The sequence below is a fragment of the Antechinus flavipes genome, chromosome 2 (genome assembly GCF_016432865.1).
Source record: "Antechinus flavipes isolate AdamAnt ecotype Samford, QLD, Australia chromosome 2, AdamAnt_v2, whole genome shotgun sequence".
NCBI lineage: Eukaryota > Metazoa > Chordata > Mammalia > Dasyuromorphia > Dasyuridae > Antechinus > Antechinus flavipes.
In genome coordinates this window covers 37,299,556-37,317,500 of record NC_067399.1, presented here as the reverse complement: position 1 = coordinate 37,317,500, position 17,945 = coordinate 37,299,556, and the positions used below count along the sequence as shown (strand labels likewise).

The 17,945-nt window shown below is 42.0% G+C and overlaps 2 gene segments (V, D, J or C); both read left to right on the top strand.

Annotated features, from left to right (window-relative positions):
- The first annotated feature begins 283 nt into the window (after positions 1–283).
- On the top strand, positions 284–897 carry LOC127547575 (immunoglobulin kappa variable 3-11-like). The segment is given in 2 exon segments: positions 284–340; positions 556–897. Coding segments are annotated over 2 exon segments (384 nt in total).
- A 7,586-nt stretch (positions 898–8,483) lies between these two features.
- Positions 8,484–17,945, top strand: part of LOC127546387 (immunoglobulin kappa variable 3-11-like) — a 68,886-nt gene continuing 59,424 nt past the window's right edge. Inside the window, 1 exon segment of the V gene segment in view lies at positions 8,484–8,573. Within this exon segment, the coding sequence occupies positions 8,525–8,573 (49 nt within the window).

The following is a 17,945-nucleotide window of genomic DNA, read 5'->3' as shown; positions in this document are numbered from 1 at the left end:
AAAACTGATTAAAATAAAAATAAAATAGAACAAAATAAAAAACAAGAAGGAAAACTAAGGATAGATGGGAATTGTAAAAGCACATATCACACACAAAGGTTCAAGAATCAGGGACATATTCAAGGTATGAAGGTCTCAGGGCCTTCCCCCAAGCTGGAATCTGCTCCCAGCAACCCCACACCTCCCAGCTGCTTTGCATAAAGAGATCCCCAAGGGGAGGGCCTGCAAACAGGGAAGGATAAACTGGGCCTGGGGGCAGAGCAGCCACAGGGGAGGAGTCACTGCAAAATGGAGTCTCTGTCCCAGCTTCTCTGTGGGTTCCTGATGCTTTGGGTCCCAGGTGAGAACTTGGGGCAATACCACAAGCATAAGATGAGAGAAATCAAGGAAGCTCAGAATCTCTGGGGACATGAACCAAGACAGTCCAAGGGGGAATGTGGATTTCTGTGAGATCAGGGGATTTGCAGAGCCAGGGAGTCTGTGGGCCAAAAATCAGAATGAAAGGAAACTGCTCTGTTTATTTCATGCTGGTTGATTATTAATTTCTGCTCTTAGTTTCCAGGGGAGAAATTGTGCTGACCCAGTCTCCAGCTTCGGTGTCTGTGAGCCCAGGAGAGAGAGTCACCATCAGCTGCAAGGCCAGTCAGAGTGTCCTATACACTAATGGAAAGACTTACCTACAATGGCTCCAACAGAAACCCGGACAGTCTCCTCGGCTACTCATTTATGAGGTTTCCAACCTGCTCTCAGGAGTCCCCGCCCGCTTCAGTGGCAGTGGTGCTGAGAAGGATTTCATCCTCACAATCAGCAGTGTGGAGGCTGAAGATGGGGCAGTCTATTACTGTGTTCAAAAATCTTATGATCCTCCCACAGTGTTACAGCCCTGAACAAAAACCTCCCCAGGCCTGGGCTGGCTGCTCAGGGAGGCCCAGCTGTCTCCCCTCCTTCCTCTACTGAAGCAGCTGCTGGGGGCCTGCTCAGGGGCAGGGTCTCTGGGGCCAATGTGATAAAAAGGACTCGGGGCTCAGGGGAAAGGCCACGGTCTGAGAGCTCGGTGCTCTGGGGACTCTTGTTCCTCTTCAGCCATGAGCAGAATCATCAAAGAAAGAACCATTGGCTCAGACTGGGTCATCCCACAATCCCCTGGGTCTGAGGCACTCTCCCATTCCTAGTTTATCTGATTCCCAACTGAGCAAGAACTAAAGAGAAACCAGAGATCTCTGACCAGAGATTCCTCTTGAAGCGAGTTGGGGTCCCTTTAAGAAACTGTATTTCCTATTGATCTGTGTTTCCTTTCAGATTCCCAGCCCATCCTGGCTGAGGCATATCCTCCACAGACAAACTGTCTTTCCAGGATGCCAGAGCCTTTGATTCAATTATAAATCCTGATCAAAAAACATCCCTTTGAATTCCAATAGGAGATCCGGGCTCTCCCAGCCCCCACTGGATCTGAGCCAACTTGGGCTGTCCCAGCCCCCATATGACACTCAATATAAAAGAACCAAACTAAAACTCTCTCTTCACAGAGGTTCCAAATGTTCCAACTATGCCATCCTTGGGATGCCAAGGAGCCTCTGCCCACTGGAATATTCTTTTCCAGTGTCACCTTCTCTTTACCCTCACCTATTTCCCTAACCAGACTTTATGCCTCTCTGTCAGGATTTCTAACCTTACTTCCAAACCCCATAATAAACCTCTTTTATCAATGTAAGTTTTCGGGTCTGTAAATTCCTTTACAGAGAACTTCTGCACCGCCAGAAGGGAGTCCCCAAAACTCCCTACCCTTGCACCGAATCCCAAAGGGTTGCAGGGGAGCCAAACCTTTCCATTTAGTTTCCTGAACCTTGAATCTAGAACTAGACCTTATCATTTAACTCCCTGACCACCAGAAAACCTAATCTCATTTTGGTTCCATAAATCTAAACCATATCATTTGGTTCCCTGACCAGGAACCTCAAAAAACTAGACATCCTTAGGTGAGCAAACGGAACCCAAAAATGTTCAACATTCATCATCAATTTGGGTTTTGAGCTGTTGGAGCAATATTCTCCTAGGGAGAATATCTGCATTCTCTGACCAAAAGCCTTCTTTTGTCTCACTCTATCTCTAAAAGTAGTGGACACCCAGACCTGGTATTGGGCTGTTGGAGCCACTGGCTCAAGCAGTATTCTCCCCAGGAGAATATCCGCATTTTCTAGCAAAAGGCCTCCTTTTGTCACACTCTATTTTTAGAGATAGTGGGACCAGGAAATCTTGCAATTCTGGACAAGGTAAAAGAACTTTATTTCTTTCCCTATTCTGTAGCGGACACCCAAGCTGTCCAGATCAAACTTGGGTTGTTGTTATAGCTCTATACTGGTGCACAATTCTTTCTTTCTAGGGAGGATGCCCTATGCGAATTGCTGTGGACTGACAAAAGGCCTCCTTTTGTTTCACTCTCTGTCTCTAGAGATGTCTAGATACACGAGAGATGCTGCAAGAGTTTGGGGAAACTAAAAGCTTTTACCTGTCCACAATCTAGAAACATCTCTGCCTCTAAAAATCCTTCCTTGAGCAAAGATACTTGGCTTGAGGAAACTCCCTCTGCCCAGACCCTGCAAAGACAAAGGACCTTCCTTTGCATCTCTAGGCACTCCTAACCTCCTTTTTTTCTCTCACCAGAAAGCCCTGCCCCTCAGGCAGGAACTCCGAGAGGAAGTGTCTCTCAACACCCCCCTCACCAAGTAGACACATGGCATTTCTGGGGACCCCTCTAGGGGTTCTAAGGCCAGAACTCTCTTTGAACTGTCTTGGGGAGCTAACTGGAGAAACTTATTGCAATTAATGGAATATACAGCTTATAGGCACATTGCACTCACCACATCATTGGTGATCTTCACCCTGAAAAATAGATCTTATTTTTATATTTTCACTTTCCTTGATTTGCTACATTCTCAAGCAATGTGACCCTTCTTGTGGCAACAAAAGCATCCTTCCAACCTATGGTTTTGTCATGTAGGATAGCTGGTGGAGGTTAGATTTCAGTTGAAGCACTTCAACAGAATTCATAGAGGGGAATGTTGGTCAAGAATAGAAAGATTTTGGTAAAGTATAATAATCCCTCTGGGTAAGGAAGTGGATATATCAGTTTAGATTTTCCCTTCCTTTGCTCTTTCTCTAATGTGTATCTATGATCCTGTTCTTAATTTTGGCAATACCATTCTTCTACCATCCAGGATAGAGAACGCACACATATTTTTATGTATTTCAGTCTGTAGCCTTCTATATCTATAAGTGTGTATATATACATGTGAGTATATGTGTAGGTATAGAAAGATATACACATGTGTGTATACATGCATCCATACTAATTCTTTGCAGGGATTGATTAACAAAAGCAGAGTTAATACTTTCTGTATAATGCTGTTTGAGTGGAACTAATCCCAAACACTTATTAGCACTTTTATAAAAAATACAATAAAAGTGATTATGAATCTTATTGTTTTCTTGACAAGTTGATCAAAATCTCTGCAAATTAATACTCATATTTATAATATTATTTACAATATAATTTCTAGTGTAAAACCCACAAATTTGAAAATGTCTTTCTAAATGAAATACTATTAACTTTTACTTGTAAAAATTCTAAGTTTTTAATTATATCTTCTAAATGTTATTTAGATTTTTTAGATTAGATTACTTACATATTCTGAATATTCTATACTTTTTGGTTTTCTTCTGATTAACAAAACTCTTCTCTTTGTAGGGGAAGGGGAAACCTGGAAAGAATTAATAATCTTAAATACCACAGCTATTTAAAATGCAAGTCATAATCATTTTCCCCTATATTTTCTTTTTTTGTTTGTTTTTTTAAATTTTTATTTATTTTTATTTATTTATTTTGCTGAGGCAATTGAGGTTAAGTGACTTGCCCAGGGTCACATAGAAAGAAAGTATTAAGTGTCTTGGGCCAGATTCAAACTCAAATTCTCCTGACTTCAGGGCTGGTTCTCTATCCACTGTGCCACCTAGCTGCCCCTTGCTTCACTTTCAAATTTCACTAATACCACTTTAAAACCAGCTTCTTTACTATTGAATTGCCCTTCCTCTCTTAGCTATAAGAAAGTAAATCTGATAGTATAAAGTAGCAATCCTTAAAATCATTTGGTACTGGCTAAGGAATAGAGTAGCTTATAAATAGAATAGGTTAGGTTCACAGGACAAAATAGTCAATGACTATAGTAATCTAATGTTTGATAAACCCAAAGGCCCCAGCTTTTGGGGTTTTTTTTGGGGGGGGAGGGGAATAAGAATTCACTACTTGACAAAACCTGCTGGGAAAATTGGAAATTAGTATGGCAGAAACCAGCCATTGACTGATATCTAACACCCTATACCAAGATAAGGTCAAAATAGGTTCATGATTTCAACATAAAGAATTATATTGCAAGCTAATTAGAACAAAGAATAGATTACCTCTCAAATTTGTAGAGAAGGAAAGAATTTGTGATCAAAGAAGAAATAGAATATATTAGTGCACACAAAGTGGATAATTTTGATTATGATAAGTTAAAAAGGTTTTGTACAGACAAAACCAATGTAGACAAGATTAGAAGGGAAACCCCAAACTGGGAAAATTTTTACATTCAAGGGTTCTGATAAAGGCTTCATTTCTAAACTATATAGAGAATTGATTCAAATTTATAAGAATATAAGCCATTGATAAATAGTCAAAGAATTTGAACAGACAATTTTCAGATGAAGAAATTGATGCCATTTCTAGTCATATGAAAAGATGCTCTAAATCACTATTGATCAGAGAAATGCAAATTAAGACAATTCTGAGGTACCATTATATACCTCTCAGATTGGCTAAGATGACAGGAAAAGATAATGATGAATGTCAAAGGGGATGTGGGAAAACTGGGACTAATATTACTAATACATTGTTGGTGGAGTCACGAACTGATCCAACCATTCTGAAGAGCAATTTGGAACTATGCCCAAAGAGCTATCAAAATGTGCAAACCCTTTGATCCAGTCCAGTGAGCTTATATCCCAAAGAGATCTTAAAGGAGGGAAATGGACCCACATGTGCAAAAATATTTGTGGCAGTCTTTTTTGTAATGGCAAGAAATTGTAAACTGATTGGATGCCTATCAATTGGAGAATGGCTGAACAAGTTATGGTATATGAATGTTATGAAACATTATTGTCTTATAAGAAATGATCAGCAGGATGATTTCAAAGTGGCCTGGACAGATTTACATGAACTGATATTAAATGAAGTGAGCAGAACTAGGAGATCGTTGTACATGCAACAGCAAGACTATATAATGATAAATTCTGATGGATGTGGTTTTTTCCAACAATGAGATGATTCCAGCCAGTTCTATTGGTCTTGTGATGAAGAGAGCCATCTGCACCCAGAGAGAAGACTGTGTGGATTGAGTATGGACCACAACATAGTATTCTCACTCTTTTTTTGTTATTTACTTGCATTTTGTTTCCTTTCTCATTTTTTCCCTTTTTGATCTAATATTTCTTGTACAGCATGATGACTGTAGAAATATGTATAGATGTTCAACATATTTTGGATTGTTTGCCATTTAGGGCAGGGACTTGGGGAGAAAGGAGGGAAAAATTTGAAACACAAGATTTTGCAAGGATGAATATTGAAAATTATTTATACACATGTTTTGAAAATAAAAATCTTTAATAAAAAAAGAAAAATAAATCTGTGTATATAATTCATAGTTATACTCTTAATTTTCAATTCCAAATTCCAAAATTGACTCCAAATTCACTAGATCATTTTAGCCTACATAAAGTCTTTCAAACTACAATTTAAAGAGCTTACATTGTAGTCACAAAGACAGTTTCTAATTATTTTAACTGTCATAAAACTATGTGATTTGAGGGAAAAGATTCCCTTTCTTCCTAAATTTCTTTCCCTCAGCATTTCCAAACTTGGCCCCAGCTGAGGAATGTAAAGAGAAAGAAAAAATCATTCTAAAGAATAAGACCAATGAAAGTGAATTTCAGAAGATCCATGGGGAGATTAGTTGGCAGAGTACAGTCTATGAGTTGATGATAGACACGTGAAGACAAAATAGACAAAGAAAAATAAACACTCACAGTCATGAGGCAGTGAGCACAATGTTTTCTTATTGGTAGTAGCTTTTGAAGCTTCAGTTCCCAGTCTTCTCCTTAATGGGATTTGAGTTGGCTTACAAGTTGCCTCCTCAATGCCCAGGATAATTACAATAAGTGTTTCTAGCGACTGACTGAAGACACTTATCTATTTTCTCAGGGATCCCAAGTAGGAGCTGTCCCTGTTCAGCTAGATCTTTCTCTTTGCTTCCTTGTATCCATGCCTTCTCTAAGAGGAGAAGAATGTAGTGGGGTAAGTGCATTAGCAGAGTCAGGTGTGCCACCTTCAAGTCTATCAGGTGTGAGCTCCTGCTCTCTAGCTGGGACCTCTGCTCAGGGCTTAAAGCTTTCGGGGAGACAGAGAATCTAGTCCTGGAGAACAGAGAGAAGCTTTCTCTTATATTGACAGGAAGCTTTTGTTCTTATATCAGACACTAATCTTGAATTTCTCTATGGTAATAAGATCACACTTAAGAATTAAATGAGGAAGATACAAGCCACTCAATCAGTCCCAGACAGTGCGACCTAGTCTGGCTTCCAGGGTCCCTCAGATGAGACTAATAGCAAACCAGGGGCTCTTTTGCATCTGAAGACCCAAGGGATCTTTCAGAGACTCTGTTCAAAACATAAAAATCTAGGACACAGGGTGCTCTCTCCACAGGTCCCTAAAGGCCAGGATGATTTCTCCATGACACCCGTTGGTGCTCTGGGCTCAGGGAAAGACACAACAGAGTAATGAAGGGATTTAGAAGATCACAGGTTTCAGGGGTTGAAAATTTGAGGCCACCTAGATAGTGGATGAAGAGTCAAGTCAGAAGCAGACAGAGATTGACAAGCCTGATCAGCCCCCATATTACAAATAGTCTGAGGTCCGTGGAAAAGATTTTTTCTTTCTCGGCAGACAGTAAGTATAACTAATTATCAGTCATTTGGAATTTCAGAGGACTCTACAATATTGTTTTAGTAACTTAGACATTTCCATATTTCTGCCTTCCTCTGATTTTGTGACTTTCCTGGATTTACAAGGAGTCACTGTGCTGACCCTTTCCTCATTCTCCTTGTTTAGATCTCCAGGAGAGAGTCACAATCAGTTCTGGGCTGAATCTCACAGAGAGTGATGGTCCACCTTCTTACATAGGTCCCAGCAGAAAGCTGGATCAGCCTTTAGGTTCCTGATCTTTTTGGCTTCCAGGCCAGCATCTGGATGTTCTGCCTGGTTCAGAACCAGTGGGTTTAGGATGCATTTCACTCTCACCATCATTAGCAACATGCAGCCTGAGGATGCTGGATATTCTCTCTGCTTACATTGATGATAATTGGCCTTCACAGTGTTCCAGCTCTGTATAAAACCTCCCAGGTTCTTTGGCTGTTTAAGCTCAGGAGAATGGGGTTAGGGGCCAGGATCTGCTGCTACTAGAGGCCTCAGACCAGTGTGGTCCCTATGGTCTGGTCAGCCTCAGATCTCCCAGATGTTCTGCTTTCCTGTCTTAATATGCATTTTTTCCCACACTTTCATTCACTTTTGCTTGAATGGAGACAGGAGAAAGTGGAGGTAGATGGACTAAGTAGGGCCCCATGCTGTCAGGACAGAAGGGATGATGCAGAAATAAATGAGTCCCTCCAGTCTCCTTGCCTCTGAATCTCTCTTACCTTGTCCTCACAGCCTCACCTGGGTACACAGATTTACCAGATCTACATTTCTAGAGACAGTCAGAGACAAAGTATAGGATGGATCAATGGATTAGTCCTCACCTGTAGGACATGCTAGAATGAGAAGATGGGAAGAAGGGCAGACATAACCTTTTCTTCCACAATCCTCAGAACAACATCTGTAATCTCTAATGTCTGACAAAACTAATTTACTTAGGAATGAAGCTCTAGTAGGCATTTCCCAGTAGTCCAGGCTAGCATCTGTCCAGTCTCAGCAAGATCCTCCTTCCTGCCTCCTGGAGTTCAAATCTTTTCCCTTGGAAGGAGGGAGTGAAACAGGTCCATGAGCAGAATCAGGGGAGATACTTTCAATGTCTACGAACTGTGAGCTCTGTTAGCTCTCTTGTGCTTACTGGGAATCTAGGCCTGGGGCAGAGAAAGAAACCTTCCTACATTTATCCACAACTAGCTGTAACCATTCCTATATCAGTCTCTAAACATGACCTTGCATTAGCCTTTGAGTTCTCATATTTGAGTGCAGAATAGAGTGAGACTCCTCCCCCAAAGCCCATCTTAGCCAGAGTGACAGTGCAGCTTAAAGTCCCATCAGACCTGGGGCTGTTTTGCATGTGGAGTCCCAAGGGAGCTGCAGGGAGCCCTGTCCAGGACATAAAAGCTTCCTCCTTCCTTCCTGCCCCCTCAGGGCTCTGAGTATTCTCTGTACAGGTCTTTGAAGGCCAAGATGACCTCCCCATGGCAGCTGCTCTGGCTCCTGGTGCTCTGGGCTCAGGGTAAGGCAAGGAGAGTAATGAATGGGGTTTAGAAAATCACAGGTCTTCAGGGATGAAAAAGTGATGCTCCCTCAATTCAGTAGGTGAGCAAAGTGAGATAGAACATAGGCAGCTGACAAACATGACCAAACCCTGAATACAAAAATTGTGAAGTCTGTGGGAAAGATGATTTTTGGCTTGCATTCACAATAAATAACATTATTTATCAGTTATTTGAGATTTTAGTGATCTCCATAAAATTGTCTCATTCACATTATTCAGATTGGACATTCTCACATTTCTGTCTTCCTCTAATTCTGTTGGTTTTCCAGATTCCCAAGGAGCCATTGTGCTGACCCAGTCTCCAGCCTCCTTATCCAAATCTCCAGGAGAGACAGTCACCATCAGCTGCAAGGCCAGTGAGAGTCTAACACAAAAGCTATTTTATCAATCCTTCGATAGATTAGCTTGGTACCAGCAGAAACCTGGCCAAGCCCCCAGACTCCTCATTTACAATGCCAAGAGCCTGGCATCTGGAGTCCCTGCCCGGTTCAGTGGCCGTGGGTCTGGGACAGATTTCACCCTCACCATCAGCAGCCTGGAGCCTGAGGATGCTGCACATTATTACTGTCAGCAGGGTAGGAGCTTCCCTCTCCCACAGTGCTTCAGGCCCGAACAAAAACCTCCCCAGTCTCTTCAGAGGATTCAGCTCAGAGCAGCAGGTGTCTCCTCCCGGGTCCCCAGAGCAGAGCAGCCCCGCTCTCTGGGCAGGTTCACATCTCCCAGAGCTTCCCCTTTCTGGTCCCCCAGGTGCCCTCCTTTCTATCAAAGCCTTTTAATCACAAGTCCTGTCTGCACAGCCAAGACAGAGGGGAGGTAGCACAGATCCCTGGAAAATCAAGTGGAAAATCCCAACAGGGAAATAGTGACAATTCAGATCTATTTTTATCTTTACACTGACTTGGTGTGTTTCTCTTGTTGAGTGTCCAAGTTCTGATTGAAGAGGCTTTCCTCTAGTTCTCTGTAACAAGGGCTGAAACTTGATGGTTACTTTTCTACAGTAATGGCTGATTCTTCATGATTTCACTTCAAGTTTTCTTGGTAAAGGTCGTGGAGTGGTTTCCCATCTTCTATTCCAGCTCATTTCACACATGAGGAAACTGAGGCAAATAGTCGATTGTGTAAAGTTAGATTAGAACTCAATGAGTCTTTTGTATTCCAGGACTAGCCCTCCATCCACATTGCACCACATCCTTGCCATGATAGAGACTAGATTGCTTTTTCTCCAGCCATGGTCACAGGCTCTCACAGGACTGCGTTTCTTGTGGTCTTGGCCCAACAAAAGCCAATATGAAAGCTCTGATTCATCCAGCCCCCATCCCAGTTATATATTAATCATTTCCAGCATCTGTGGGACCATGGCCTTATTCCCTGACTCAGGCCAATGTTGCCTGTGGGTGGGTTGGAATGAAGCTCCCTGGTGGGAGATCTTGGTCTGGAGGAGTCATTTTCACTCCCACTCTTTTGCCATCTCTGCTGGTGTCTGTTCTCTGTTTCTAGGGATCTTCTGGTGGTAGAAAGACCTAAGGCCCCATTCTTTCCTTTCCTTTTTTTATGATGACTTTTTATTATACATTTTAAATTAAAGCTTTTTATTTTCAAAACATATGCATAAAAATTTTCAACATTCACCTGTCCCTTATTCTAATTTGGAAAAGTGAAACTTGGGCAGCCAAGGAAATCAGATATCCTCTAAGAGAAGGTGTTTGAATATGGCTTTGCAGAATGCTATGGATTTTTAGAATCTGGTATGTTTAAAGTGAACATCAGGAATGTTCTACATTCTGGGAATGACCTGGTGAAAGGAAATGAAATGTCCTTTATAATGGCGAGTAAAGAAGATTATTTAATTTGGATTGTGCTACTAATAAAGGAGTATAAATACTTCTATATAAATAAATATAAATAAAAAATGAAATTTGTAAAGAGATGTTGTTGAACTAGATAGTAAAGCTGTTAAATAACAGCTGTTAAATAATATTTATTATGAATAATAAATATAAAATATTTTATATTTTATTCTAAAGAGAAAAAGAAATCATTAGAATTTATTCAGTCTGTCAGTGAACCTTTATTAAACATCTATTTGCTGGGTACTATGTAGAGGAATATTATGGTCAGATCTGCGCTCTACTTAAAGGACCAGAAGTCACCAGGACTTGGCCATCTATAGCATTTGAAAGAGAGATACTTTCTGAGGCCAGAGGGAACTAGACTCTTATCCATTGTTCTAGTAAAATGAAGGCATTTTCTAAATTACTTCATAGGGAGGAAGGAATGAGAAAGAGCAAAGGAAGAATTGGGAAGTAGAAATCTGAACTCTACTGGAGCCATCCCAGAGAGAGGCTGAAATGAGGGTTTGGGTTTGAGGCTCTTGCAGCTAAAGTGTTTTTCATCAATTGATCATCTTCTCCTTGATCCCAGAACCTCACCATCTTGAAAGTACTTGCAGTACTCCAAAGGTCAGTACTACTTGCAGAGTAAAGCTTCCTTCTCTAGAAATGTGTTTGATATTGATTGTGTGTGAGTTTCCTCTATCTCCACTGGGATTGCTATCCCAGACATAACAATAACACCCAGTCAGAGGAAGGGTGTAATGTTCTTCTCTAAAATGTAGTATTCTCTGGGAGCAGATTTCTTTTCAGTTCAATAATCACAAGTGCAGCCAGGGATTAAAGTCCAAATCCTTTATTGTCTCCTTCAAAGTCTTATCTCCTTCCTGGGACCTGGTCAGCTTTCTTAGAGGCCTATCTCTCTCCTTGGTTCCAAGAGCTCCTGCTGCTAGTCCTTTGCTTCTGCCAGCTTCAGCCTCCAGCTCCCTCTAAATGGGCTTCTTCTTCTGCCCCTGAGAGCTCCTCCTTGTCTCTGGCCCAGGAGAGCTCCTCCCTTATAAGCTCCACACTGAGTATACACCAATCATTATATCACTGGGAAAGTATTATTTGTTGCAGGATTAAATCAATGCTAAACTAGATTTAACTACTGTCTCCTCAATTCCACTAACTTAGAATCCTAACATCTCTCGCTTTCTTTTGATTTTTAGGACATTGGTGGTCATGACCTCCCTGACTTCTCAAGGAGGTGAGAACCCCAAAAAGAAGGTGATCACGCCTTCCCTGACTGCTCAAAAAAGGAGTGAAAACCAAATAAAAAGAGGTGATCACGCCCTCCATGCCATCTCAGGAAGGAAGATGAAAACACCAAAAGAAATGGGAAATCAAATCAGATTAGCGGATTTCTGGAGGGGCTCACTCTTAAAACAGGTATACATAAATCCATCGATAGGGGAGGTATTACACATAATTACATAAATTATATAAGCACATAATAACACAATCTAGTAGTGATGAAACAAATAACATGAATCAGTATGAGGAATTATATATGTCCATAAGTCCTAGAAATAGTCCAAAACCAATCTATTGTCCATTAATTCATGTGCCAGAAATCCAATAATTCCTGCAAGTTTTGAAGTTCTGTAATAGTCTTATCAACAATTTTTCATCTCAAGGAATGCAATGATTCCTGCTGGTTTTCAAGTCCTGCAACAGTCTTATCTTGTGTTAGGGAATCCAATGATTCCTGCAGATTTTGTTCTTAGGTTTTCTCTTTTGTGTTGAGGTTTTTCTCCTTTTTTGTCTCTCTCCAATGGACAAGGCAAATACAGCACATTGGCACCCATCTGATTCCTTCTCTGTCTGTAGAAATACAAGCAAATCCTTTCTCCCAAACAGTTAACCTATCTAGTCCCTTCTATTTACCACTATCTTGATCTCTCCTTGTCACCTGCCAGTTACATTGAAACTGCTCATTATATTGGAGCTGCTTGCACTGGACACTGCTTTTCTGTTGGGTTAAAAAGTCTGTATTCTCCCTTTATGCTATCTGATTGCTTTTCTGCTGATTGATCATGCAATCCCTTTCTGCCATCTGATTACTTTTTTGCTGATTGACCACATCAGAATCCTGAACTTCTAAAGGTGTAACCTCGGCTGCCATCATGCCTCACCTATCTTTTGATTGAAGTCTTGGAGCTGGGCTCCACCTCTCATTTTCCTGGGTCAATCTACATTCTGAGGCCCAGTGGAAGTTCTTGTGGAATTTTGGACACAGGGTTTTAGGTCTTCTCTCACCGTGTCTTCTCACTCTATCTCAATATCTACACTGGGTTCTCAGATGTCCTATTTTTCCACACTGAAAACATCAATGACTCTCTCTAGAAGTCCCTTGCCAAGAGGGACTCTGTCTTCCCATGTTCATCATAGTCTGGGTATAATAAGTATTTGTGCCCATTGTGGCACAGCATCTTATGATCTCCTCTAAAGGAGCATCTTTGTGTAGTCCCCATATCATTCTTTTTCAAATCTCATTAACATTTTCCTTAGCCAGATGTCTGATCATTATTTCTGTAGTTGTAATTTTTCCAATGGTTCTTGTGACAGCTATCTGCAAACATCCCACAAAATCCACAGAGGGTTCATTAGGACCTTACTCTATTTTTGTGAAGGCTTCCCCTCAATCTCTCCCTGGAAGGGAACCCCAAGCTTTTGTAGCAGCAGCAACAGCAATTTTCTCATAAGCTGTTATAGGGTAATTAATCTGTTCTGAATTATCTGCATACTGACCTTCACCTGCTAGTTAGTCAAAAGTGTGCTTATTGCATTGGGCTTGAATCCTACATAATTCATGATACCCCAAAAGCCACAACAAGTTTTGTCCAGATTCTAAACATGTCTTTGCTATGGATTTCCAATCACTGGAGGTTAAGACTTCATAAGCCAAACTATTTAATAACATCTTAACATAAGATGATATAACCCCATAAAGAGTGCAACCTTTTTTCAAATCTTTAATAATTTCCAGATCAAAAGGAGTGCATCTTCTCTTTTTTTTGATCTGAAGAGTCAAGCTCTTCAATCACAGGATAGGCATTTATTAAATCAGATACATCCTGTCCTTCATTTTTTGCTTTAACCAGAGCTTTTTGTAATATTGTCATAGGCTGCTTCATAGGTGGTGCTGATTGTGTCACTGCCTTTCCCCCTCCTCCTTCTCCCTCCACCTATGAAGGGTTAGTTGAGGGAAGTAGGTCAGGGGATAGGGAATAACCTAATTTCTCCTGCTGTGAAGTAGCACACTCAAAATTATACTTAACTCCATTCTTATCTGATTCTTCATCCTTTTCACCTACTTTATTTGGCTCCTCCCCCTCCTACTCTTTCTTCTTATAACTTATATAATTTCCTAAGCCAGTTATATTAAATTATATGTATTAAGTGTGTCTTTGGAAATTGAGTCAGGTCCATTATCATTGTAGAATTGTCATTCTCCTTCTAATTTCCACTCCTCTAGATCCAATTCTTTTTCCATAGAGAATGTGAACTGTCCAGTTTCTAAAAGTTCAGTGATCTACTCCCAAATTATAATCAAACCTTGGCTTTTCATAAGTCTGACAATGCTCTCTACACATTTTCCTTGAATTGGAAAAGAAAGCTGTTTTCTAAACACTTGTTCCATTTTAGCTGAAATATTATTTTAGCCCTTTAACAAAGTTTCCTTGTTGTACTCACTCTAATTTCTGGGTCACAGATGAAGGTTCTTGGCTGCCTCCTCAAACCTCTCCCTTCAGGCTCCTCAGGACCAGGAATGATGGGGCTCAGGGTTCAGCCAGGCCCCGCCCTTACTCCATCACCACTGCTGAAATTAGGGTCACTTTAGAAATAGCAGGTAAGCTCATCTCATTTCTCTTTGATATGGGGGCCTCTCTTTCATTTCTGCTCTGCCATTTGGGTCCCACTCACCCCTCCCCCTAATAAGATAACGGGAATTGAAGGGAAACTCCAGAACTATTTGGAGACATTCCCTCTGCCTTGTCAGCTCCAGGATCTATTGTTTGCACATTCCTTTCTAATAATCCCATTCTGTCCCACCCCATTATTGGGGCTAGACTTGATGGTAAAGCTGAGGGCCCAATTCTCTCTTCTTTTTGGACTCTTTTCAACCCCTCCCCCCCATTCCCTGTGAAATCTGGGAGAAAATAGATTCTTCTGTGTGGGATCAGGGCATCCCCAGAAGAGCCATGCATGCTGCCCCAGCCCTCATTAAGCTTCGAGATCCTAGTGTATTTCCTCATAGACACCAATACCCAATTAAAGCTGAAGCTAGAGAAGGAATTGCCAGAGTCAGAATTGCCCCTCAGGAGACCATCAAGCTGACTCCCTTTGAACTTCTGTGTGGAAGGCCTTTTCTCACATCTGATGTTCTTGTAGATCTGGAGCAGTATCTGGTCACTCAGTTTGCCACACAACTGGGGCGGTCCAGAAAGGCCCTCTCTGAAGATGCAAATGAGCATCTCCCTAAATCTAGATGCTCATGCTGCCTCCCCTGTAAATCCTGGGGATGTGGTGCTCTGACCTTCTAGGTGTAAAGTGGAAAAGCCCATACAAGGTCATTCTGGCCTCTCCAACGTCAGTCAAATTGGAAGGGTCCTCCAGCTGGACCCATATTTCTAGCATTAATAATGCTGCTTCTGTTACCTCTCCTTCAGATACCCCAGAGTATTCCTGTGAGCCCATGGAGGACCTGAAGTTTCTCTTCCACAAGAATCCTGAGAAATCTCTGGAGAAGGAAGGGTGAAATTACTTATAATCTCCTTCCCTTCTCATCACGAGGACTCTACTTCTGATAACTCTCTCTCCAGCTCTCCTGGTTTTACTCTGTAGGCCCTCGCCAGTGGGGTGACAATTTCCTGATCAGACTGAGGGGACTCTGTGGGGCATGGGGGTCTCCAGGATTGTTGAGTGTACAATCATCACCCCTAGGGTGGCCCACAGATGTGGCCTAATGAATTCTTTGCAAAGGTCCCATTCCCACATGTCACTATCTCTCCCTGGATGCTACCCACTTCATGTTAGCCAACCCCCAAGGGAACTACTCTGACCCGACTGTCCCCTTCTTTCTTGCTGGGAAGGATCTCTTATCCACACACTACCACACTACAGAGATAGTGGTTGTCACCCAGGCCCATAATGGCCAGGTTTACATCCCTGATGTGGGGACACTGACCTGTGTACCACTAATACTGTGGGTGCAAGCGAGTGGGACCCTTCTCAAGCCTGCCACAATTTCAGCTCAGTGACTGCACAGGTGGGTCACAGACCACATGCTCTTATGATTATGCACCTCCCCAAAGGGTAACCATGGGGAACCCATTCCAAGATTATCCTGGCAAGCGCCTTCACAATGCTTCTATGGTTCCTTCCTTAAAGATCCTCCATAACCTCCCAAAAACTAGCATTCCAATTGATAGAATGCTTTGTGACTATACTCACCCATGGGGCCGAGCAACCAGGAGACTGCTGCAAAATCTGACCTCAGGTACTATCTGTGCACTTAAAGGATATGCTTTCATCTGTAAAGTAAGTTCCCCATCCCACTCCAATATCGCTAAGGGGCCTGTAAAGAGGAATGTCTCTGAATGGGACGCTCTCCCACCTGTGATTCTCTCCACCCAGTGCCTGACTCCTTTCAAATACTACCACTCTTGCACCCTAGGCTACTTGATTACCCCTTTCGCTGTATACAATGCCAGTGCCCCAGACATAGCCCCCACCCCTCTGAGGAGACAAAAACAGGGATTTGGGGGAAATGGGGTACTTGAAGAAAGGGGTTGGGATGCTAATTCCTTGGGTTGGACACTTAGAGCATGAAAGCGTTCTGTCCAATCTGACAGCCACAGTCAACCAGTTTGCCAACGAAGCTGTGCACACTCTCAGAAAGATCCAGGATCTCTGGACTCTCTTGCTAACATGGTCTTAAGATAACCGAATGGCCTCAGATTATCTCCTTGTCTCTAGTGGAGGTGACTGAACTCTGGTCAATACCTCTTGTTGCATGTACATTAACAATTCAAAGAAGGTTGAGTTATGCACTGAGAACCTTACAGAAAGCTGCCTGGATGCAAGACATCCATGAGCAGTTTTTCATGACTCCCCAGTCTTCCTCTGGGTGGAATTCCTGGATATGGTCCCTACTGGCCCCTATACTAACTCCCCTTCTAGCTATTATCTTTTTGCTCATATTTGCCGATGCATTTTCAGATTACTCATGAGATTTGTTTCCTTTAGGCTTCAAGATGCAAATTTCCAACTTCTCCTGTGACCTGGGCATCGTGGGACAACTGATGGGCAAACTCAACATCCACTGGATGCTGCAGCTGCAGTTTTCAGATCTTGTTTCTCTCCTTCAAGCACAACCCCCCATTAACTTAGGGACAGCTGTACGACTCCTCCCAGCAGGAAGAAGCTACAGAAGAACCGAGACCCTTGTCCCTTTTCCAAAAGAATTTGTGTTAATTACTTGAGATGGGAGATGACTCAAGTAAACACTGTATGACTTGAGTGAGCTCTGTAGAATTATGTAAAATCACAAAAATACATGTCCCTTTGATCTACAACCCATAGGGTCTCGTATCCTCTCAGAGTGAGATAAGTTGTCCTGTGGGGAAGTCACAATCCAGGCAAGAATTCACATTCAAATGAGAATTATCAAACTTCCCCTAAACTTATACATAAAATGGGCCTTCAAAAAAGGATTCTTTGTAGATCTCTCTCTTGAGAAAGACATTGCTGTTGAGAAAATCCCTCTTGGTGTTTAACAATAAAGCCTTTTTACCATAGCCTGTGGGTTTAGCGAATTCTTTCTCTCAGAACTCAGGTCTCCAAGAGAAGGAACCTCACTCATTCATTGTCACACCTCATCGATTCATTCAGGGAAGTGAGGGAGGGATAGAAAGCTGGTTCCCCTAAACCAAGCCAAGGAATAAGAGAATGACATGCTTTCTATTTCAGGAAGCTCCATTCTCTAAGTCCCTAAAGCATGATTAATTAGTGGGATAGCAAGTCATGGACTAGGGAAAAGTGCAGGACATCTGTACTGTCAGATGTTTTATGCCTTTAGTCTGTGACCTCTTCACTATACAATATTCTTTCTTGTGTTTAATGTTTTCTGGTTGGTTTTTTTGGGGTCTCTGGAAGTAGCTTTCTTTTTAGTTCAGTGATCACCACAAGGACAACCAGGTGTTAAAATCCAAGTCTTTATTGTCTCCTTGCCTGATGCTGGGCATCTTTCTGGAGAGCCTTTCAGTCTGGCCTTGGTCTTAGTGGGGGAAGTGCAGGAGGCCAGGCCAACCACTAGGAGCTGTCGTCTCTGGCTCTGAATCCCTGGCTGAGTTTGTCCGAGCTTATATGCTCTCTTATCATAGCAAAACATCACATTATCTACAAGATGTGAATCTTGTAGAACTATATTAAGTACTAAGTACACATACAGAAG